The 24,823-nt window shown below is 42.0% G+C and overlaps 1 protein-coding gene across 2 annotated transcripts in view; it reads right to left on the reverse strand.

Moving 5' to 3' along the window:
* SNX4 (sorting nexin 4) overlaps nt 1-24,823 on the reverse strand; it is a 54,667-nt gene that overhangs the window by 15,591 nt on the left and 14,253 nt on the right. The window contains exons 2-7 of one of the 2 annotated variants that reach the window (XM_084802154.1): nt 22,643-22,764; nt 20,088-20,223; nt 18,287-18,436; nt 16,874-16,921; nt 10,315-10,370; nt 2,739-2,811 (exon numbers count right to left, since the gene is read on the reverse strand). In XM_084802154.1, coding sequence (XP_084658280.1) covers nt 2,739-2,811; nt 10,315-10,370; nt 16,874-16,921; nt 18,287-18,436; nt 20,088-20,223; nt 22,643-22,764 — 585 coding nt within the window. The remainder of the gene's footprint in view (nt 1-2,738; nt 2,812-10,314; nt 10,371-16,873; nt 16,922-18,286; nt 18,437-20,087; nt 20,224-22,642; nt 22,765-24,823) is intronic. The other variant, XM_084802155.1, reaches the window with a different exon arrangement.

Genomic DNA, 24,823 nt, shown 5'->3' on the forward strand with positions numbered 1-24,823 from the left:
ATACTCTGGTGCCTCAACTTTGACCATGTCCCCTGGAGGGGGAGACCTGGTGGCACTCAGAGGAAGGACAGCAGGTTACCAAGAAGAGACTTGATACCCTATGAATATATACAGGGGGAGGTAATCCCCCTCAGGAACAGTCATAGGGGAGGGGAATAAGGGGAAAATGGGAGGGAAGGAAGAATGGGAGGATACAAGGGATGGGATAACCATTGAGATGTAACAAGAATAAATTAATAAAGTAAAAAAAAAAAAAGAATTTCAAGGTAATAAAAAAATCTAGAAATGTCTCCTCACCAGCCAAAGCCCTTTCTAATATTCAGTCCTTGCTCCCAAGGATTGGGATAACTGAGAGAGCCACCCACTCTAGTTTGACTTTTTTACTTAGTACTTTACAGTATATTTAAGCAGTCTATTATGGCTTGATAGTTTCTATTATGACTGTGTTGGAATTCTGGTCTTCAGTGAAGTGTGTAACTTTAAAGAGGTAAGGCCTAGTGAGAAGTATTTAGATCTTTGGGGACATAACTCTGAAAGGATTTAATTAACAGGGGATAGCAGCAAATGTCCACTGAACTTGGACTGTTAACAAGGTGGGCCTTCCCCAGTCATTGGCTTCCTGGGGTCTCTACTTTTAACACTCAAAACATGGTCACACCATGAAGTCATCTGTCATGTTGTAACTCAGCCAGAGGGTTCACCAGAGACTGAACCTACAAAACTATGAGCTACAAAGTCTCTTTCTTTCTTTCCTCCCCAACTCTGCCCCACAGGGATATAGGTATTGTTTAATTCTCTCATACCTTTAGTTTTTTGTTGTTATTGTTTTTGGAGACAGGGTTTCTCTAAATAGCCTTGGCTGTTATAGACTCACGCTGTAGACCAGGCTGGCCTGGAACTCACAGAGATTTACCTGCCTCTGCCTCTCTGCGTGCTGGGATTACATGCGTGTGCTCAAACCTCTTTTCTTTACAAAGGTAAAGGTATTTTGATATACAAACAGAAAAGAGACAATACAGAGCCCAAAAAGATTAACAGCTCAGCCCACTTGAGGAAAGGTTTTCTCCCTTTAATCAGCCTTCTTTCCTCTCTCCCTTCCTGCGTCCTACTCTTCTATACCATTATGGAAAAATTCAAATATACAGAAAGTATAGGAAAGGGGGAATTCAGTGCTAGAGTATTTGACTAGCACTCATGAGGCCCTGTGTTTGAACCCCAAGACTGGGACAAACAAAGAATACAGAGAATTGGAGAGATGGTTCCACAGATTAGACACACTGGCTGCTCTTGCAGAAGACCAGGTTCAGTTTCCAGGACCCACACGGAGGCTTATAACCATCTTTAACTCTAGTTCTAGGGGATTCAACACATTAAAATAATAAAATACATATCTTAACAAAAAAAGTATAAGCCAGGCGTGGTGGTGCGCGCCTTTAATCCCAGCACTCAGGGAGGCAGAGGCAGGTGGATCGCTGTGAGTTCGAGGCCAGCCTGGTCTACAAAGTGAGTCCAGGACAGCCAAGGCTATACAGAGAAACTCTGTCTCAAAAAAAACCAAAAAGTATAGAGAGTAACAGTGTACCTCCATCCCTCCTAGAGAGCCGAGGAGTGTGCATGGACTTCCGGGCACCTAGCTTCAAGCATTATCAGCTGAAAACTGGCCCCACATTGTCTTCATTGGTGGGCTCTTTTATTCAATGTATTCCATCTCAGGGGCATTTCAGCTAACATGTGGTATTACTCCAGACCTGGTAACCTTGTCTCAGGTTCTAAGGTTTCCTCTGAGAAGATTATTTGACAAGTTTCCAGGTGTTCTATTTACTGAAAAATATTTTTCCACATGTGCATTACAACCAACTACAAGCTGGGTATGGTGGCCCACGCCTGTAATCCCAGCACTTGGGAGGTAGAGGCAGGCAGATTGCTGTGTGTCTGAAGGCCAGCCTGGTCTACAAAGCGAGTCTAGGACAGCCAAGGTTAACACGGAGAAACCCTGTCTTGAAAAACAAACAACCAAGAAGAGACTTGATACCCTATAAGCATATACAGGGGGAAGAGGTCCTCCCTCAGTCACAGTCATAGGGGAGGGGAGTAAGGGGAAAATGGGAGGGAGGGAGGAATGGGAGGATACAAGGGATGGGATAACAATTGAGATGTAATAAGAATAAATTAATAAAATAAAATAAATAAATAAAAGAGAACTTTAAAAAAGAAAAACAAACAAACAACTACATGTCCAAGCATAATGTTGTTCCCATCCCTTTAGTCATGGCAGACTAGTATCTTAACTCAGTTTATTCAGTGGGATGTAGGAGCACAGACAAATGAGGTGTGGTGCTCAATGCAATGCGGACAGTTACATTCAAGCCAGTCCAGGCTGCTCAGCAAGACCCTATCTTAAAGGACCGCAGACACAAGATACCCTAATATCTATAAATTATCCCACAAAGCTTCAAAAAAACCTCAAAGGCTGAGGAATTATCCTATGGAGTCTAAAATCCCACATTATTGACATTCCACTCTGAAGTGACAGGCCTTTTGATAAGAGGTCGAGTCAACTACTCCATGACACACCAGGAGGAGAATAACAGGCCCAAACTGTTCCTAACAGAAATGGCTTCCCACTGCTCTGAAAAGGCAGAACACACTAGATTTGAATGTAAAGTCTGGCATCCATCTTAAGCACCACCCACTGCTGGACAGCAGGTCTCTGGGATGCCAGAGCTCCGGTTACTCACAGCTCGGACTCGAAGGAGATGTGCGATGGCGGCCTGCAGCTCATCACTGTAGTGCTTCAGCTCAGTGAACCTCCTGACGTGGGGACAAAGCATCGCAGACAAGCAGTCCAAGTTAGTACACAAAATGACAACTCCTTAGAATCATGAAACTCATTCTAGTTAGCCACACCCTGTCCCTAAACATTACAAACCAATATGAACAGACAAATATTCTAAAATAAGACAACATCAAATACACACACATATTGAAAGCCAAGGAAAGATGCAAACTTCTTAATCTACATCACGGGATTGAGGCAGACATAAAATCTGTGGTTATGAAAATTTTTTTCGAAAACAAAACCAACCCCCTCAAAAGAAGGAAAAAATTTATGGTGCTGAAAAATATATACTGCAATCTAATAGAAATCTCTAACATTCTTAATGGTTTACAGTAACCTTTGTTTCTCATTCTCCATAAAGACACTAAGATTTTTAAAAAATATTTTATTCCATATACAATGTTTTGCCTGCATATACACCTGCACACCAGAAGAGGTCACCAGATCTCATTTTAGATGTTTGCGAACCGCCATGTGGTTGCTGGGAATTGAACTCAGGACCTTTGGAAGAACAGACAGTGCTCTTAACCTCTGAGCCATCTCTCCAGCCCCAGTTTTGTTTTGTTTTCTTTTTTTTAATAGACTTATATACTTTATCTCATATGAATGCATCATTTGCACCTTCAGTGCCCATGGAAGTCAGAGGAGGACATCAGAAGCCTTGAAACTGGAGCTAGGTGTGACTGTAAACCATCATGTGGGTGCTGGGAATCAAACCTGGGTCCCTCTGGAAGAGCAACAAGTGTTCTAAACCAGCCCAACACCAAGATTCTGATGTCACTCTCCACATAGATAACAGAAGCCAGCAGGTAGGAAGGACCTCACTTTCACTCTGCCAGTCAATTTAAAGCTTTCTCAAATCTACATTATCTCATCCTTTAGAATTGGTTTCCATCCTATGCTCCAGATTCTACACTTCACGTTATTTCCAAACTTTTTTCCTTAATTAATTAATTTTTTAATGTAGGAGTGCTCTGTCTACTTGTATACCTGCACACCAGAAGAGGGCATCAGATCCCTTTATAGATTGTCATGAGCCACCATGTGTTGCTGGGAATTGAACTGAGAACCTTTGGAAGAGCAGCCAGTGATCTTAACCACTGACCAATCACACCGGCCCTTCCCAGCTTCTTTTTACCACAGTTAACTCATTTTACTCTCTACTCAACTTTCTTCACCCATATTTAGATATGGGTGTGAAGAAGTCCTGAAATGTCTGTTTTAAAATACCTACTGATGGGACTGGGGAGATGGCTCAGAGGAAAAGAGCACTGTCTGCTCTTCCAGAGGTCCTGAGTTCAATTCCCAGCAACCACGTGATGGCTCATAACCATCTAGAACGAGATCTGGTGCCCTCTTCTGGCATGTAAGGGAACAAGCAGGTAAAAACACTATATACATAATAAACAAATAAATCTTAAAACAAAACAAAAAACATTTATTTTTAGAGCCGGGTGTGGTGGCGCACACCTTTAATCCCAGGACTAGGGAGGCAGAGGCAGGCAGATCGCTGTGAGTTTGAGGCCAGCATGTCTACAAAGTAAGCCCAGGACAGCCAAGGCTAACACGAGAGACCCTGTCTCGAAAAAAATAAAAATAAAATAAAATAAAATACCTACTGAGAGGGGCTGGGGAGATGACTCAGGAGATAAGAGAGCTTTCCAGAAAAGCAAAAGACCTGAGCTCAATTCCCCACCACCCACATAAAAGCCAGGCATGGCCTTCATGTCTGTAACTCAAGCTATTGTAGGACAGACATGGTATAGCTTATTGGCCAGCAAGACTATGCAAATGGTGAGCTTTAGGTTCAGTGAGACACTGTCTCAAAAAACTCAGGTGGACAGTTATAGAAGAAGACCAATGTCCTCTTCTGGAACCTGCACACATATAGTATATACCATGTACATACAAAATACACACACACACACACACACACACACACACACACACACACACAAAATCTGGGAACAATAGCTTATGTTTATAATCCCTCAGTACTTGGGAAGCTATGACAGATGGCTCATTGTTAATTGAGGCCAGCCTGGACAACAGACCAAGGTCCTGTCTTTAAAATAACACTAAAAAAAATTAAGCCCATGCCGCTACTGAGGTCTCTTAATGGGAAGGAGTGTGAGAAGCCACAGAGGTGCCCCGGCACTCGGGTCTGATTAGAACATGCTCACCCTAGGATTTCAGGTGCTGGTGAACCCTCAGATTACACTCTGGAAAGGCTCATAGTGTAGTTGCAAGGCCTAGATTCTCAGCCATTTTCTCTCATCAATCTTTTAATGTGTATTCATTCTGTGGCTTATTCATATGACTTTATGTTTATGATTATTAATGGTATACCACCACATTCCAAATTCCTACCTCTAACTCAAAATTCTCTCCTAAACCCCAGATCTATATCACCCCCTGAGCAGCATACTTGTAGTTACTTACATATCCAAAGCGTGTGAGCTATCTCTCCCAGCTCACCCCAAATGTAGTCCATGCTCCAACAACAGCCTCACAGAGTGACGCCTGAGAGGTCTCTTTATTTTGTCCTCATCTCCTTCACCCTATGCCCTCTGCTATACACCCAGCCTACCTGTTCTACTTCTCAAATATTGCCCACATCTGTTCACACTGATCTGGCCTTTCTGCTAGTATTAGCACCATTGTTTCTCACCTGGAATTCTCTTACTGCCCTGACTGGTCTCCCAGTCCACCTCACACACTCTAATCTACTGCCCACTCGGACAATTTTTCTAAAATCAAAACCTAAATAATTCCTCTGCTTTTAAGCAGGTTTCTTTCTGGTTCGGATTAATCACTGATCCTGAAACAAAACCTAAATTCTTTTAAGGGGTGTGTGTGTGTGTGTGTGTGTGTGTGTGTGTTTTGTGTGTGTGTGTGTGTGTGTGTGTGTGTGTGTGTGTGTTTTATGTGTGTGTGTGTGTGTTGAATCCGCCTAGACCGAGAGTTACAGGTGGTTGTGAACTACTTAGCACAGCTGTTGGGAACCTAACTCAGGATCTCTGGAGCGCTCTGAAGCCTCTAACTGTTGAGTCATCTCTCCAGCCCCAAAGTCTAATGCCTTTAATACAGCTTAGGAAACTACACAGAGCTCCTGCACACACTCGCTAAGGCTCATCTCACCAGAAGCTACAGGCAAGCCTGAGGGACTCGGCACTGACTGAAGAGCCTCGGCTACGCTAGGTCCTCTCAAGGCAGTGCTTCTCATCTGAGGAATAATTCTGGCATTAAAGGGCCGCAAGCATGAGTCAACCCCTACAAAAAGAGATGCTTATACCCCTGAAGAGAGGCAGGAAATGGACTCTATAATTTTATTTACATTTGTAAAATTAAAAAATATTAAGACTTTTGAGATACCAAACTCTGGGGAAGAAAATAAGAATGGACAGTCAGGGACAGAGTGAGACTTTTCATCTATATTCCTCCATATACTGCTAGCTACACACATACCTGACAGCATATTAGAGCATAGCACAGTCAAACCATTTTTAATGTTTAATTTTTTATTTTATTTTATTTTTAAGATTTATTTATTTATTATTATGTATACAGTGTTCTGCCTTCATGTACACCTGCACACCGGAAGAGGGCATTAGATCACATTATATAGATGGTTGTGAACCACCATGTGGTCGCTGGGAATTGAACTCAGGACCTTTGGAAGAACAGGTGGCACTCTTAACCACTGAGCCATCTCTCCAACCCAAATTAATTTTTAAAAAAAGGTTATTATCCTAAACAACTGTAAACTTCTTTATGTTTAGCTAGTAGCATTTTCCTATAGAAGCTAATAATTGCATTGAACTATTAGTGAGTAAATGTTGGGGATAAATTATTAAGCCCTGTCAGTCCTTGATCAAAACTACCTCCCCACGGGCTTTCTGAATGTTTCTCTTCAATCTGAAAGCTCCAAGGCACAAACCCAACTTGCATCAGCTATTGTCTATTTCATATCCCTCTCATATTACCTAATGAATTTAGTCTTCTCTGTCTTATCACACTGGAAGAATTAAGTCATACAAATTCTCTTATGCTTCGCCCCCCCCCCCCTTTTTAAGACAGGCACAGCAGTGCACACCTTTAATCCCAGTACTCGGTAAGCAGAAAGTTGGTAGATTCAAGCACAGTCTGGTCTATACAGTGAATTCTAAAAGAGCTAGACACATAGTGAGACTGTCTCCCCATACCCCAGAAAAGATTTACTCAGTGTGTGTGTATGTGTGTGTACGCACGTGCGTGCGTGCGTGCGTGTGTGTGTGTGTGTGTATACCACCTCTGTGTCTGGTGTCCATAGAGGTCAGAAAACGCATGGGATCCCCTGGAACTGGAGTTACAGATAGTTGTAAGCCACCATGTGGGTGCTTAGGTACTGAGCCTGAGCCCTCTGCAAGAGTAACAAGTTCTTTAACACTGAGCTGTGGGCCCATGTCTGCTGCGACATCGGTGAGCGGACTCCCCTGCTGATAATGACCCACTAGACCCAAATGTGTTAAAAAGCTAGTTCCTTGCAGACCCTAACCCCCACAAAAGGTGTCAAAAGCTGGCTCTTTGAAGAAAAAATTATCAAAGGTGCCCTGAAGACAAGCCGGGGGAAGTGTCCTGGGAGTGTCTCCAGTACCCTTAGTTTAAAAACCCAGAGGCTGGAAGGTTTGGAGGGGCACTCTCCACATTTCTTCCACCCCCACCCCACCCCATAGCTCTCTGTCCTTGTCTTTCTTTTATCATTAAGCTTAGTGAATTAAAATCTAGCTCTTTCACTCTTGACGGTCTTTATTTTAATCAAGTATGGTCTGGCCTTTCACAAGCCAGAGGCTCCCTTCTCCCTCTGGAAGGGACACAGATTTTTATTGTTTCAACCCTGCTGAGTGTGGCTGCCCTGTGCTCCCTCCCTTCCCGGAAGGCCTTCTTCATGACCGGTTCTCAGGGCAGAGCCTTCTTCAGCTAGTCTCCAGAAGGCTGAAGAAAACTGTGTGACCAGATTCTCAGCCCAGCCTCTAGGAGAAAGGAACCCACACTGAGCCATCCTCCAGGCCATACTTACACCTAGTTGTACAATCTGTAAAACCAACCATCACCTAAAACAAACCCCCAAAGAAAAGGAGCTAATGTATTGTGAGTCTATGTCACTAAGGAAATCACCCATGCAGTTAGCGCCCAACCTTCCTCTTTCAGCTTCTGCACTTGTCTTACTAGAGCGACCTGAGCCTCTGTATTGTTTAGGGTTTTAATTTTGTTCTATTTATTACTACTGTATGTCTGAATGAATGTGAGCATAGCTGTACTATGGCATACACTGTGGAGGCCTGTGAACGTCTGGATTCTCCTGACGCCACATCCTATTTCACCATAAAAGTGCTGGGATTACAGATGTGCACCATCACTTCCAGCTTTCCTACATGAGTTCTAGGGATCAGGTAAGCTGTCAGGCCTGTGTGGCACACACTTTTACCCACTAAACTATACTGCCAGCCCTTACCTGATCCTCTTAGAGAGAACAACTCTATACTAATTTCTATCCACACATCTACTCTAATCTCAGTACAGGAAAAAGACTGAAATAAATAATCTGGAATCTCAAAGGATGTAAGCAAATCACAATTAAATATTTGACTGTGTGGTCTTTCCTTTAAAAGAATTTTTTTTTCTTTTTTTTTCTTTTCTTTTTTCTTTTTCTTTCTTTTTTTTTTTTTTTTTTTGAGACAGGGTTTCTCTGTGTAGCCTTGGCTGACCCGGACTCTCTTTGTAGACCAGGCTGGCCTCCAACTCACAGCGATCCACCTGCCTCTGCCTCCCGAGTGCTGGGATTAAAGGAGTGTGCCACCACCGCCCAGCAAGAAAAATTATTTTATATATAATAAGTCAATTTTTTTTCAGGCAAGAAAAACTAGCAACTAAAAAACACATAGTATGAAACTTCCTGGCAAGGTTATGATAAGCACAAGGTTAGAATTGTCTGTTTATACAAAAGACAAACTAGTAGATTTTAAACTAACCAGTTAAAGCTAAGAAGGTGGCACACACCTTTAATCCCAGTACTCAGAAGGCAGAGGTAGGTGGATCTCTGTGAGTCCGAGGCCAGCCTAGACTACAAAGTGAGTTCAGGACAGCCACGACTGTTACACAGAGAAACCCTGTCTCTCCAAACAAACAAATAAATAAAAATAACTAGGTAAGGGGGCTGGAGAGATGGCTCAGAGGTTAAGAGCACTGACTGTTCTTCCAAAGATCCTGAGTTCAATTCCCAGCAACCACACCATGGCTCATACCCATCTATAATGAGATCTGGTGCACTCTTCTGGCATACAGGCACACATCCAGGCAGAATACTGAATAAATTACAACAAAAAAACTAAACTTAAAAAACATGTGACTTAGCAGGGGCGAGGGCTGGCAGTGGCACAGCACACACCTTTAATCCTAGCACTCGGGGAGGCAGAGGCAGGCAGATCTTTGCGAGTTGTAGGCCAGCTTGGTCTACAAAGTGAGTCCAGGACAGCCTAGGCTACACAGAGAAGCTCTGTCTCAAAAAGCCAAAACAAACAAACAAGCAAAAACAAAGCAAAACTTCAATGGTTATCATTACCACTTTCTAATTACCAAGACTTTTAAAACATTCATTTTTTTTTAATATTCAAAATTTACATTAAAAATCAAGAAGGGCTACACAGTTAGCTCAGTGGCATAGGGCTTGCCTAGCATGTAAGAGGCCCTGGGTCCCTCCTCACCACAAAACAAGCAAACAGAGACATAATTGTTAATTTTGTTTGTAAGTTCTAGTCAGACATGACATGCTCTCAAACTATGAAAACTTGAGCATCATCTGATAAGAGTTTGGTCTACAGAGAAATTAGTGCTGAAGGACTCACTAGGAATCTAACACATCGCCTAAGCCTGATCCCTGAAAACAAAATAACCGTATCTTCCTAAGGACCTGCAGCTACAAACCATGCCCAGGGAAGCATGCTTCCTGTGAAGGAGCATGTGACGCAGAGCCAGGCCGCCCACCACTCAGACTGAGCACACCGTCAGTCCTCCTATCGCAGCACCAGACTGATGATCATGAGGGACTTGGGCAAAGGCAGCCCTTACCCTCAGTTGTTAGGCATACATACATATAGAATACGTAATTTTTAAAAATGATACACACTTGACAAGCAGCCACACAAGAAAAACTACAGGAAATAACTTTTCTCATTTTTCTGGTATCTTTAACATTTAATGAATCTTTCTAGGAGAAAAAGCAATAGTTTAATTTACTAAAACCTCAGATACAACCTTAAACTAAAATTACCAAATTTTAAAATCAGTTTTAGACTTTAAAAATATTTCACTAAATGTGAATTATTATTTAAAATATTTAGCAAATTAAGTGCATACATTCAGAAATGAAAAATTAAATAGATTGATAGGCACCATTCAAAACAACATTTCAAACTGTTATTAAAGCAAAGCCTTACTTGTCTGGGTTTTTCACTCTGAATGTTGCATTAAGCGCTTTTAACCTGGAGTCTGCCTGGAAAAAATAATTTGTTGACTTAATACAATTATATTTCAGGGTATAAAATTCAAACAGTTTTACTTTTCCTTCAGACTTAAAGTGCTCAAATACGGTTTTCTTTATATCACTTGTTGTAAGCACATTAAACATATGGAAAAATAGCTTAGTAATTCTTTCTGAGAACACTACACAGGCATGCTATAAATTAGGATGAATATATGGCCTTCAGCGATTCTGAAGCACTGGCACTGCGAACACCAATGTAATGACATCAGCTCTGTATATGGTGAGTCATAGGATTTTACTTTCTCTAAGCCTTGCCAGAAAAGCAATGATCTGCACGGGTAAGCATGGCTCTGCTGCCTTAGGAAGAGCCTGTGTGTTCTGGGTTGTCTTCAGATGGAATCTAAACAATGGGCCTCCATTTTTCTGGTTCTCATAATCAATGTCTCAGAAAAACTAGGAAAATACCTTCATTAAAGCAATGCTATGCTAAATAAAAAGAGCTAGATGGTATCGCATTACTATATAGCTAGTTCCAAGTGTTGAAGACACCCCTTCGCTTTTGGTTTGTTTTGGGTTTTGAGACAGGATCTCAAGTAGCCCAGACTGGCTGTAACTCCTGACTCTCTCTCTCTCTCTATTCTTTTTTTTTTTTTTAAGACTTACTTATTTATTATATGTGTATTTGTGCTCTATCTGCATGTACACCTGCATGTACACCTGCATGCCAGAACAAAGATTCGGCTCACATTGGTTGCTGGGAATTGAACTTTGGACCTCTGGAAGAGAGGAACTGCTGAGCCATCTCTCTAGATGGAACTCCTCACCCTCCCTCACAGAAGGATTACAGGTGTGAGGCAGTGGGTCTGGTTTACCAGATAGCACTACTTCTCAATTTATTTCTAGATAAAGATAATTTTTCTTTAAGAAGAAACAGAGAGGTAAATATTAAGTAAGAATTCCATTGCCAAGAGATATATACTTAGCATATTTAAATGCTAATTTTCTACTTAAAACTGAGCCAGGCATAGTGATGTACACCTTTAGTCCCAGCACTTGGAAGGCAGAAGCAGGTGGACCTCTGTGACAGCCAGGGCCACACAGTAAAACCTTGTCTCAAACAAAAACAATGATGATGATGACAGCAACAGCAAAAATAGAAAGAAAAGAAAGAAAACTAAGTAACTATTTTGTCTAAAGCACAGCAATTAGTGCTCATCAAAAATAGTTAAATTATAAATCAATTTCAGAATGTAATTTGAGCCTTGCATGGTGGCACACACCTTCAATCCCAGCACTTGGGAGGCAGAGGAAGGCAGATCTCTGTAAATTCCAGGACAGCCTTGTCTACAAAAGTGAGTCCAGGACAGCCAAGGCTAAAAACGGAAGCCCTGTCCCCAAAAAATGAAAAAGAAAAACAAAAAAACAAAAAAACAAACAGAATGTAGTTTGAAATTTAAAAAAAATCTCCATCTTCCACTTGTGTGGTGGCGCACACCTGTAATCTCAACACTCAGAGAGGCAGGTCTCTGTGAGTTCGAGGCCAGGGAGTCCATGACAGCAAAGGCTACACAGGAAAAAAACAAATAAAACAAAAAACAAAACAAAACCAAAAAAAAGGACTTCCCAGAATACCTGACTAAGAAAATATTAAAAAAACAAAAGAACGACAATCCACAGACTCAACTCCTCCCACCCCAGAGCCCAGGGATCTGCACAGCTAATGAGTACTGAAAAGCTTAAAGACGTACTCCTTTCATTTTACGTGTATGAGTGTTTTGTCTGTCTGTGTGTATGTGTGCCACACACATGCCTGGTGCTGAGGCCAATGAAGACTAGAAGTGGAGTTACAGTTGGTTTGCGAGCATCCATGTGGGAGCTGGGAAAAGAACCCAGGCCCTCTGTAAAAGTAGTATGCAAAGGCACTGTATGACTGCCTTTTGTTCTGTGACTACAAAACTCACGCACCCTCCACAGCACACCACACTAGGCAGCCCAATTCTGTGTTCCCACGCCATATTTGCTCACGTTTGGCTTAGAATACTTTTTTATTTCCTTTTAGGAAAGAGTTGTGTTTTGTGTTGTTAGCCACTATGCCTGGCTGACATCCATCTTAAAAGTAACTCCAGAAAAATAAACCCTGCTGTCTCACTAACAATGATCACAGTTTATTCCTTTCATGCTACTTATCACTATTCAATTTATTTTTTATTTAAACACTTTACCATCTCTGCCCTCCCTCAGCCCCCTGCCAGACAAGGTTTCTCTATGTAGCCTTAGCTGTCTGGGAACTCATTCTGTAGACTAGGCTGGCTTCAAACTCACAGAGATGTACTGGCCTCTGCCTCCCTGAGTGATTTAACATCTCTCTCTTTCTCTCTCCCCGCCTCCGAGACAGGGTTTCTCTGTGTAGCCTTGGCTGTCCCAGACTCGCTTTGTACACCAGGTCGGCCTTGAACTCACAGAGATCCACCTGCCTCTGCCTCTTGAGTGCTGGGATTAAAGGTGTGCGCCACCACGCCCACCTCCAATTTACCAATTCTTTTTTTTTTTTTAAAGATGTATTTATTTATTTATTACGTATACAGCACTCTGCCTGCATGTACACACGCAGGCCAGAAGAGGGCACCAGATCTCATTATAGATGGTTATGAGCCACCATGTGGGTGCTGGGAATTGAACTCAGGACCTTTGGCAGAGAAGTAAGTACCCTTAATCTCTGAGCCATCTCTCCAGCCCCCCGATTTACCAATTCTTAACACCACATTACACACACCTTTAGAACATGCCAGCTACCAAGAAGAGACTTGATACCCTATGAGCATATATACAGGGGGAGGAGGGACTCTTCAGTCACAGTCATAGGGGAGGGGAGTAAAGGGAAAATGGCAGGGAGGGAGGAATGGGAGGATACAAGGGATCGGATAACATTAAGATGTAATATGAATAAATTAATAAAATATATTAATAAAATTTAAAAAAAGAACATGCTGGCACAGCACTTAGATGAGTGAGTACCTCACATACTGCAGGCACCCACAGTGTGGAATCTCAGAGACTAACAGAGGGTCTAAGCTTTGTCTCTGACATTGCTTGCTCCAAGTAAGAGGAAAAGTTCCAGATTCTTCTGAATCAGCTTCTGTTCATTTAAGACTAGGGCACACACAGCAATGAGAATTCTCATGCAGGTAACTGAACGTCTGCACTGCACTAGCTTATCGTTCATTACTCTAGAGACAAGCCCTCTGCTCTCCTTCCACTGAACTATACCGTGAGAACTTATATAAAGACTCCAAACACCAAGTAAGGCTTGATGAGGAACATTTTATTTCTAAAATTATAGTAGTAAGCCATGGTAGGTCTATTTGAACACTGCAGAACTCAATGTTGCCTACTTATATCTTTCAGCGATCAGATGAACTATAACTGCTAGATATACGAACTTCATGTAAGTTAACTGTGACCCTATTGTGTAAGTATGTGTGTGCACACCTATCTGTGTTTATACCCGGTATCAAATATGAATGCATGTGGGCATATACGCACTGTGAAGCTGTTCAAAAAGATCCCATTTCTAGCCACGGTGGCCCACGCCTTTAATCCTAGCACTTGGGAGGCAGATGGATCTCTTGAATTCAAGGCCAGACTGATCCACAAGGTGAGTCCAGGACAGCCAGGGCTACACAGAGAAACCCTGTCTCAAAAACAAAACAACGGGGGCCAGAGATATGGCTCAGTGGTTAAGAGCACTGACTGCTATTCCAAAGGTCCCGAGTTCAATTCCCAGCAACCACATGGTGACTCACAACCATCTATAATGAGATCTGGCGCCCTCTTCTGGTGTGCATGAAGACAGTATACTCATATACTTAAACAAATCTTTAAGAAAAAAGAAACAAACAAAAACTAACAATGGCAAAATAAAAAAAGAAGGAAAGAAAGAAAGAAAGATTTGAAACAAAAAGTATTCATAGCAAAATAAAAGCTGGGTGTGGTGGCGCACGCCTTTAATCCCAGCACTCAGGAGGCAGAGGCAGGTGGATCGCTGCAAGTTCCAGGCCAGCCTGGTCTACAAAGCGAGTCTATAACAGCCAAGGCTACACAGAGAAACCCTGTCTCAAAAAACCTAAACAAACAAAATATATGTAGTCCTGAAATATCTCCTACTTCTTTCAGTATGTAGCTTATTATTATTAATTATTATTAATTCTATATATCGTATTAAATATTACCTCTCAAATACTCTTAAAAATTAAGACTTAAAAATTAAGTTTCTAACCATAAGGCTATGCAAATACCTAAGTACTTTAAAAGCCATCTGGTCATCTGATTTAAAGGACCCTGTAAACAGCACATTCTATATTGGGTTCTTTGTTTTTTGTTTTTTGTAGACAGAGCTTCTCTGTGTAGCCTTGGCTGTTCTGGACTCGCTTTGTAAACTAGGTTGGTCTCAAACTCACAAAGATTCGTTTGCTATGCCTCCTGAGTGCTGGGATTAAAAGCGTGCACCACAGCACCCAATTTGGGTACTTTCTTAATGTCACCAAACTTGGAACAAAAACTAAGTACTAAGGACAGATAGAGAAGTAAAGTGACTAATGACTAAACCAGTGATTAAAAATCTTATTATTTATAGAAAATTCACCCAAATAACTTGATTTTAATCTTGTGTTTCTTCACTTGTAATATATCTTACAATATTTCTCAAAAAACTTTCAAAATATGAATATTTTTTAAAGTTTCAAATTATTTCTAATCCATCCGTAAACTAAATTTACATTTCCTATAAGCACCAGCAAGTGCTGAATTAATGATCAAAAAATTGGTAAATCAAGCCAGGAGGTGGTAGCTCACGCCTTTAATGCCAGCACTCAGGAGGCAGAGGCAGGTGGATTGCTGTGAGTTTGAAGCCAGCCTGGTCTACAAAGTGAGTCTAGGACAGCCAAGGCTACACAGAGAAACCCTGTCGCAAAAAACCAAAAACACACAAAAAAGAAAAGTAATTGGTAACTAACTGTCAATTAAATACTCAACTAGTAAGAGTCAACTCATGACAGAATCAGACACTCGATTATACTTCCTGTTTACTCTGTGCTGAATTTTAAACTCCTACATGCCAACGCACAAAGTTCCAGGTGTTATTTTTTGTTTGTTTGTTTAGTTTTTTGAAACGAGTTTCAGGTAGCCTAGGGTATCTTCAAACCTGCTACACAGCTCAGTATGACCGTCAACTTCTGATCCTCCTGTCTCTACCTCCCAAGGGTATACACCATTTCCCACCAAGCCTGCCCTGAGGTGTTTTTAAATTGCTGAACACCATTTTGTCTTTCTAGCCTAGGTATACTATATATCATTTACCATCTTTTTTTTTTTTTTTGGTAAGTTTTTCAAGACAGGGTCTCACTATGTAGCCCTGGCTGTCTTGGAATTTACTATGCACAGCAGGCTAGCCTTAAGCTCAAGAGATTCTCCTGCCTCTGCCTCCCATGTTGGGATTAAAGGTGTACGCCAGTACTCCTGGCTATCACTTACTATCTTACATTAAGCACAGGTTCAGCATCTCTCATGTGAAATGCTTGGGCCTTTACAATGTCTTCAGACTTTGCCAGTTGAGTATCCCTTTATGTAAAATCTGAAATATAAAATACTACCAAACCTAAAATGGAATAATACCATTAAAATCTTATAAATTTTGAAACTTTTAGTATTTCAGAGCATTTCAATTTCAAATTTTCAACTTAGGAATATTAAACCTGTATTTTATAAACTTATGTCATTTTGTCTACTCCACAGAAATCCCTTTAAGTCCATACAAGCTGTGCTAGCTGTCGTCCCTGGGAAGGTCTGGAGAGCTCTATTTCTCACCTCCAGGAAACAGTCTGATTTGCAAACGCCAAGGTAACGACCATGAGCCTGCATCACTAACAGAGGCCATTTCACAATGACTCTTACTTCATTTCAAACTAGATACCAGGCCTCATGCTCCAGAGACACAGCAAAGGCCTCGTCCTTTAGCCTACTGATGTGGGAGAAGCCAAGCATGGGCTTCCAAAGAGTCTCTTGTCTCACAGATCCAGCAAATGTGGGAGTCAGAAAACAAGTGGTCAGATAGAATTTAAAGAAATTAAAGTGGCCGGGCGGTGGTGGCACACGCCTTTAATCCCAGCACTTGGGAGGCAGAGGCAGGCGGCTCTCTGTGAGTTCGAGGCCAGCCTGGTCTACAAAGTGAGTCCAGGACAGCTGGAGCTACACTAGTATGTAGACATACTAGTATGTATGTAGTATTTTTCCTACATACTGTAAGCATATTCTACAGACTGAACTTAAATTACTGATTTAAAATATTTTCTCGTAGAATTAAGGAACTGCCTGTTATAGCCCAACTAGCACTAAAATTACACAAATCAAAAGTGAACTGGATGCTTCTTTGAAGGCCCTGCCAATGATATCAGTTGCAAAGCTGATCCCCACTGTTCGCGAGGGCCGTGGGACTTAACTCATATGGCTATCCTTACCTTCAGCTGAAATCCAGTCTCATTCACAGTTTCCTTCCAGTTACCTTCCTAAAAAATCAAAGCCAGTTTTAGAGATCATTACTGCTAAGCCAAACAAGCAATACCAAATGTTCCACATTAAATAAACAAGAGTATCTACCATTCTGTTCTTAATTCAAGATATGGGAGAAGTTAAAACCACTCTCTTTACTTCAAATCTAAACTATAATATAGACTCCAAAAGGCTGAAGAAACATATATATCTCTATCGTCAAGACTTTAGATGCCTGGCCTCCTAACTGAAGATTAATTTACAGTTTTCATTTAGGCAATTCTAACATATATAAAGTCTTAGTATCTTCAAGTATAAAAACTTTAGCTATGATGGGACTGGGCAGATGGTCGGTAGTTAAAGAGACCCACATTTAGTTCCCAGGACTCACACTGTGGCTCCAACTCTATGTAATTCCAGTTCCTGGGACCCCAACCCTGGTTCTGACCTCCACGGGCTCCTACACCCATGCAGTACATACACATGCACTCAGACACACACACACAATTAAATAAATAATTATTTTTTACAAGCTTAGCTATGGGGCTGATAAGATGGCTCAGTATTTAGTAGGTAAAGCATTTGCCAGGTAAGCCTGACAACCTAAGTTCAATTCCCAGAACCCAATGTAAGGGTGGAAGGAGAGACCAACTCTACAAAACTGTCCTCTGACCTTCACATGTGTACCATGACACATGTACCATGACATGTGTGCCCCTTCCCTATACCACTGTGAACACACACACATACACATTAAATTTTTTAAAAAATCTGGCTGGGCAGTGCTGGCACAGACCCTTAATCCCAGCACTCCAGAGGCAGAGGTGGGCCAGCCTAGTCTACAGTTAGCTCCAGAACAGCCAGGGCTATTACACAGGGAAACCTTTTCTCAAAAAAATAATTAATTAAAAATAAAGGGGCTGGAGAGATGGCTCAGAGGTTAAGAGCACTGGCTGTTCTTCCAAAGGTCCTGAGTTCAATTCCTAGCAACCATATGGTGGCTCACAACCATCTGTAATGAGATCTGGTGCCCTCTTCTGGCATGCAGACACACATGGAGGCAGAGTACTGTATAAATAATAAATAAATAAAATCTTTTTAAAAAATAATAATTACAAATAAAAAGTCTTAGCTAGTGACAGAATCTAATAGCCCAAAATTTAAACTAAACCAAATGCAATAAACTGCCTATCAAAAGCTGATTCAAAAGAATCTCAAGAACCAGCATTCTAGTCGGGGTTATGCAGAGAAACCTTGTCTTGGGGAAAAATAAATAAAAAAAACAAACAACACAAAAACCCCAAAACAACCCAGCATTCTATAACTTTTTAAAAGCCTAACTCTAATGAATAATGTTAAAAGACTACTTAAAAGAAAAATACCTGTGTTAAAAACAAATAGAAGATTTTGTCTCTACAAAGGACAGGATGTGAAGCGACCCTCAAGAGAAAGTTTTCTAAGCCTATCCGTCGTCTCTCCACAAAGTCTGGATCCATGTTGTCAGCAGAGAGTTTATGCCACACGAACTCTGCCTGGGTAAACAAAGCAAACATTAGGAACAGGCTCAACCACAGGTAAGTATAGCTCTTACCCTCTGTCTTAGCTAGGATTAGCAGTAGCTGTGATGAAACTCCATGACCAAAGCAACTTGGGGAGGAGAGGGTTTATTTGGCTTACACTTCTAAAACACTGCTCATTATCAAAGGAAGTCAGGACAGGAAATCAAACAGGATGGAACTCTGGAGACAGCAGCTGATAAAGAGGCCACAGAGAGGTGGCTGCTTACTGGTTGCTCCTCGTTGGCTTGCTCAGCCTTTCTTATAGAACCCAGGACCAGCAGCCCAGGGGTGGCACCACCCACACCTCAATCCCGCATCAACCACTGATTAAGAAAATGTCCCACAGGCTTGTGTGCTTACAGCTTGATCTTTGAGAAACATTTTCTCAATTGAGGTTCCCTCCTCTCAGATTACTCTAGTGTGGAAGAATGTCTTGAGTGGATGTAGCAGATGTCAATAAAGCGCTGTTTAGCCAATCAGCTGGGCAGAAGGACAGGAAGTGGAAGGCAGGGCTTCCAGGAGAGGAGGAGCTGGGAGCTGACAGTTAAGGTAATCAGTTGACAGAGGGAGTTGGTGGAGAGAAGCTGCCCAAGGACCATCAGATTGGCAAGTGCTTGGAATACAGTAAGTGATGAGGATTAGAGTAGTTTATTTTAGTTTACTAGTACATTAGTAGCAGTTTAGATTCTGCCCAGGGTAGTGCTTGCAGCTTTGAATTACCTTTCAGTCTCTTGTAACAGTTATTGGCTTCCTAGGCCGTACAGATACATTAACTGCAACACTCTAGCTTTGTGTCAAATTGATATAAAACTAGCCAGCACATCCTCATAAAAGAAACTTTTCTTTACAACAGAAGGAGAAAACCACAACTGAACAAAATGCAGAGAACAAGTGACCCTGTGGTGCCTAAGACTCAGGAACTTCTAAAAGAACCAGAGGAACAGGAAGTCTGCTTTGAGACTCCATTTCCTGGGAATGACAGGGAAGCTACATATATGAACCTGACTGCCTAATCAAGACCTACACAAGGACAGCACTAACACACAGGCTGGCATGGACAAGGGAAATCTTTTGTTTGTTTATTTGTTTGTTTTGTTTTTTTGTTTTTTGAGACAGGGTTTCTCTGTGTAGCCTTGGCTGTCCTGAACTCGCTTCATAGACCAGGCTGGCCTCGAACTCACGCTGATCCGCCTGCCTCTGCATCCCTAGTGCTGAGATTAAAGGCGTGTGCCACCATGCCCGGCGGAAAGGGGAAATCTTACTAGGTCTCAACCCTAAACAAAGAACTGAGGGCAACTAAGGACTGCTAAAGTGGGAGAAATAAGCCTTTCCCATGAAGAGCCTAATTGGTTATCCAGTACCAAATGGTCAGTCTTGAAATCGTACACATAAAAGCAACAGTATACAGACTGAGCATGCTGTATCTACATATCCATATGACAGAGGCAGGTGAATCTGAGTTTGAGGCCAGCCTGATCTACAAAGCGAGTTCCAGGAGAGCCAGGGCTACACAAAGAAACCCTGTCTTGAAAAACAAAAAAGAAAGGAAGGAAGGAAGGTAGGTCAGAGATAAATGAATGGATTCAATTCCAGGCACGTCTCAACTTCTCCTGCTGTGTCTTACCCGCTTTTCTGGAAGAGGTGGCACAACAACATGCGGGTAGTGCACTAAAAGGTAGTTCCTCAGCAGCTCGAACTCGCTGTACCGCCTCCACAGTGAGTCTGTGAGGACACTCTGCCCATCAGCATGTTCAACCGAGCTGAAAAGGAAATCAGAGCACTTCGATTATTTAAGAACAGAGCACGTAGTACAGCCACGCAATGGAGAACTTTTCATGTTCTCCTACCTAAGCCTTACAACCCAGGGAACCAGGGTAGGGAAGCAGCTGTGCCTCGGGTCTGGATATGACTAAATCAGGCGGATCCGAGTACGAGGTGACATCTACAAAAGCAAACTAGAAAACGCACAAATTGTGTCTCTTTTTTCCTTTAAAGAGCTGGCAGGCACTGGGTGTGGTGGCACATGCCTTTAATCCCAGCACTCAGGAGGCAGAGGCAGGGGGATCTATGTGAGTTAGAGGCCAGCCTGGTCTACAAAGTGAGTACAGGACAGCCAACGCTACACAGAGAAACCCTGCCTCAAAAAACAAACAAACAAACAAACAAAGAGTTGGCAGGCACTTTGTGCTTTTTTCTACAGAAAAGTCCAAACTAGAGTTGAGAAAAAAAAAATAAGGGTAAAAGCATATAAAGGCTATTTTAAAGCACTAAAGATTTCTGTTGCCATCAAGAATGTAGCTTTTTGCCAGGCACGGTGGTGCACGCCTTTAATTCCAGGACTCGGGAGACAGACGCAGGTGGATCTCTGTAAGTTTGAGGCCAGCCTAGTCTACAAAATGAGTCCAGGACAGCCAGGGCTACACAGGGAGACCCTGTCCGGAATGCAGCTTTTTGTTGTTGTTTAAGATGGGCTCTCACTATGTGGTTCTGACCAGCCTGGAACTTAAGAGATCCACCTGCTTCAGCCTCCTAAGTGCAAAGATAAAAGAGTGTCCCACCCTACCCAGCAGCAGAAACATCTGAAAGATTATCAAGATCTCTTTATTTTCCAATTATTCACTTGACAACTTATTTACACAATGTGACAAAATGACACAATGTTGTCAGAGAACACAGTGACAGAGTAGCAAAATTAGTCTTGGCATGGTCATTTGAGAAGTGTTTCTAATTAACAGTGTAGCAGCTGCTCATCTGTCTGTCTGGTTTTTAGATGCTTCTTCCATGCTGGCCTAGCTGGCCTCATACTCCTAAATTTAAGCAATCCTTCTGTACAGGGTGACAGTATATGAGGTTAGTGAGAGAGAAAAGAGCTTTAGCCTCCTGAGTAATTAGATTTACACTACTGTCCTTTTGTTTTTCAAGACAGGGTTTCTCTGTGTAGCCCTGGCTATCCTGGAACTCACTCTATAGACCAGGCTGGCTAAGAACTCACAGAAATCCACCTGCTTCTGCCTCCTGAGTGCTGGGATTAAAGGTGTGCCACCACCGCCCAGCTACCACTGTCCTTTTTTTTTTTTTTTTAATGTTATTATTCTTAATTAGGTGTGTCTTTATGTGGATATGACATATGAGTGTATGTGTAGTCAGAGGCCAGATGGGGCTACACATGCCTGATGCAGGAGCTGGTAACTGAGCTCTAGGTCCTCTGCAAGAGCAGTGTATGTTCGTAACCATTAAGCCATCTCTCTAGGCCCTACACTACTGGTCTTAGCAATCATTGCTTGTTTTCATTATTGTTTTTTTGTTTGGTTGTTTTTTTCAAAACACGGTTTCTCTGTGGAGCCTTGGCTGTCCTGAACTCGCTCTGTAAACCAAGCTGTACTCAAACTCACAGAGATCCACCTGTCTCTGCCTCCTGAGTGCTGGGATTACAGGCCTGTGTCATGGCAACTGGCTCATTATTATTACTTTGAGACAAGGTTTTACTATATAACCCAGGCTGCTCTTAGCATTACAAGAATACACTACCACGTCCTGCATATAAATAGATACATGTGTGTCTATACATACATGCATATACATATACACACATCACACACACACACATATGGCTGGGCATGGTGGCACAGATGCAAACACAGATCTCTGTGAGTTCCAGGCCAGCCTGGTATACACACTGAGTTCCAAGACAGCCAGGGTTACACAAAGACCCTGCCTCAAAAACAATAAATAAATAAAACAAATATATTAAGCTTATCACTAATCCTATTAATTACATATTACTAAAACACACAAATAGCTCCCATGGTAGAAACTCAGGAATATTATTAGATCATAGTCCAGTTTGGAGACACATTAGTTACCTACATTTAAAAACTACTTCAGTTCAGATTTCCAACTTCTGCATGAAACATTCAATCTTATCCTAATTTGCAAGCAAATGTTATCACTGGCCTTGTCTTCCAAATTAGAAGACTTTAATAACAGCATATTGCTTCCCAAGACACTAAAAGACAGATCTCATACTTTTATCTTGAAACAATGTCCTATCCCAAGAACACACACCCAAGCCTCTGAAGGAACTTAGTTATTCAACCTCACTCTACTGAACTGTTAGCACAGGCAACTGCTACCAGAAAACCCGTTCCAACTAAAGTGAAGCTTGTCCCTGCAACCCACCGTGTCTCAATGAGGTAAGCAGTGTACGTTTCTTGCATGTTTACAGCGTTTCTTCCAGTTCTCTTCTCTGCTTCTGAAACACTGATTTCTATTTTCTTCAACCAAAAATTATTTCCCGTCATCTGGACAAAAATAAATGGAACAATAAAAGCCCTTTAAGATGGTACTGATAAATGAAGATAATAGGGGGATAAATATGAACAAAGGGCACTATATTCATGTACAACAATGTAACAAAGCACATTATTTTGTGCAATTAATATGATAGTGAAAATGGCATTGGAAAACCCATACCCACACTAACAGAACCCAGTACTGGTAAATACTTCAAGATGGTTTGTAGGCCAGGGTGACAGCTCAACAGGTCGTTAGGCTATATTACAAACAGGATCCTGGGAAGATTATCTGGTGGATTATCAAGTACAAATACCTGCTAACTCATCTAGACAATAAATGCACATATTCAGTCTATAGCAAATATTTTCAGGGGTTGGAAATTTAGCTCAGTGGTGGAACACTTGTCTAGCAAGCACAAGGCCTTGGGTTCCACCTGGTCTTAGGGTTACTATTGCTGCAATGAAACACCTTGACAGCATGTTGAGGAGGAAAGCGTTTATTCTGCTTACACTTCCGTATCATAGCTCATCATCAAAGATGGTTAGGAACTCAAACGGGGCAGAAACATGGAGGCAGGAGCTAACGCAGAGACCATAGAGGACTGCTGCTTACTGGCTTGCTCAGCCAGCTTTCTTATAGAACCCAGGAGCACCAGATCAGGAATAGCACCACCCACCATAGGCTGGGCTCTCCCACATCATTCACTAAGAAAATGCCCTGCAGGTTTGCCTATAGCCCAATCCTCTGATGGCATTTTCTCAATTGAGGCTCCTTTCCCCTGAGATGACTCTAGCTTACTTCAAGTTGACATCAAAACTGTAGCCACATATCCTCAACTAAAAAAAGAAAAGAAATTACAAGAAAACAAAAAACAAAAAAATCTTCACAAACTGCCAGGCAGTGGTGACGCACGCCTTTAATACCAACATTCACAACGCAGAGGTACGTGGATCTCTGATTTCTAGGACAGCTACACAAAAAAACCTTGGCTCGAATGAATGAATGAATGAATGAAAACTTTTTTAAAAAATCACAAACAAGGCCGGGTGTGGTAGCGCACACCTTTAATCCCAGCACTCGGGAGGCAGAGGCAGGGGGATCGCTGTGAGTTTGAGGCCAGCCTAATCTACAAAAGCCAGTCCAGGACAGCCAAGGCTATACAGAGACACCCTGTCTCAAAAAAAAAAAAAAAAAATCACAAGGCAACTAGCACACACATTTCCAGGCTAGCCAGGGCTATGTAGTGGGAACTTGTCTTAAAATACAAAGAACTAGTGAGCTCCAGGTTCATTGAGAAACCCTGTCTCAAGAGAGGGGGTGGGGGGATAATACACACTCACGTGCATGCACAGGACACCTGATGGTCTCCTTTGTTTCTGGGTACTTGGGGGCAAACTTACTCTCACACCAAGCACACACACACAATCCCTCCCCTTAAAAAAAAAAAAAGGCAAGCAGACTCCCTGGAAAGGTAGCAGAAGAGGGTATATATTAGGAAAAAACCGTAAGGATACATACATGTAAAAATGTATGTATAATGAGGCCGGGCAGTGGTGGCACACATTTAATCCCAGCAGTCAGGAGGTAGAGGCAGGAGGATCTCTGTGAGTTCAAGGCCAGCCTGGTCTACAGAGCTGAGTTCCAGGACAGTCAGGTCCACACAGAGAAACCTTGTCTCAAAAAAAAAAAAACAAAAACAAGAGCTATAATGAAACTCATTATTTTGTGCACTTAACTGTAAAATAAATTAATACATAAAAAGAGATTTGAAAAAATAAAAGGACCAGCTTTCTTTCTTCCTACTAGAACTGCCAAGTCTGTATCAAAACCAAGACAGCAAACACTGGTGGTTGACAAGCTGTACACATGGGAAGTGTACCACTAAGGAAAGGGCTTGAAGATGCACAAACAAAGGAAGTAGAATTATGTGAACTGCTGTGCTTTAAATCTTTCACCCCTGCTCAAAATTCAGGTGTGTGGTTGGGGGTTGGGGGTTGGGGGTTGGGGGTTGGGGGTTGGGGGGGTGACTAGGGAGATAGCTCAGAGGTTAAAAGCACTTGGCTG

This window comes from Acomys minous (assembly GCF_964271855.1).
Source record: "Acomys minous genome assembly, chromosome: 11".
In the NCBI taxonomy this organism is placed as follows: domain Eukaryota; kingdom Metazoa; phylum Chordata; class Mammalia; order Rodentia; family Muridae; genus Acomys; species Acomys minous.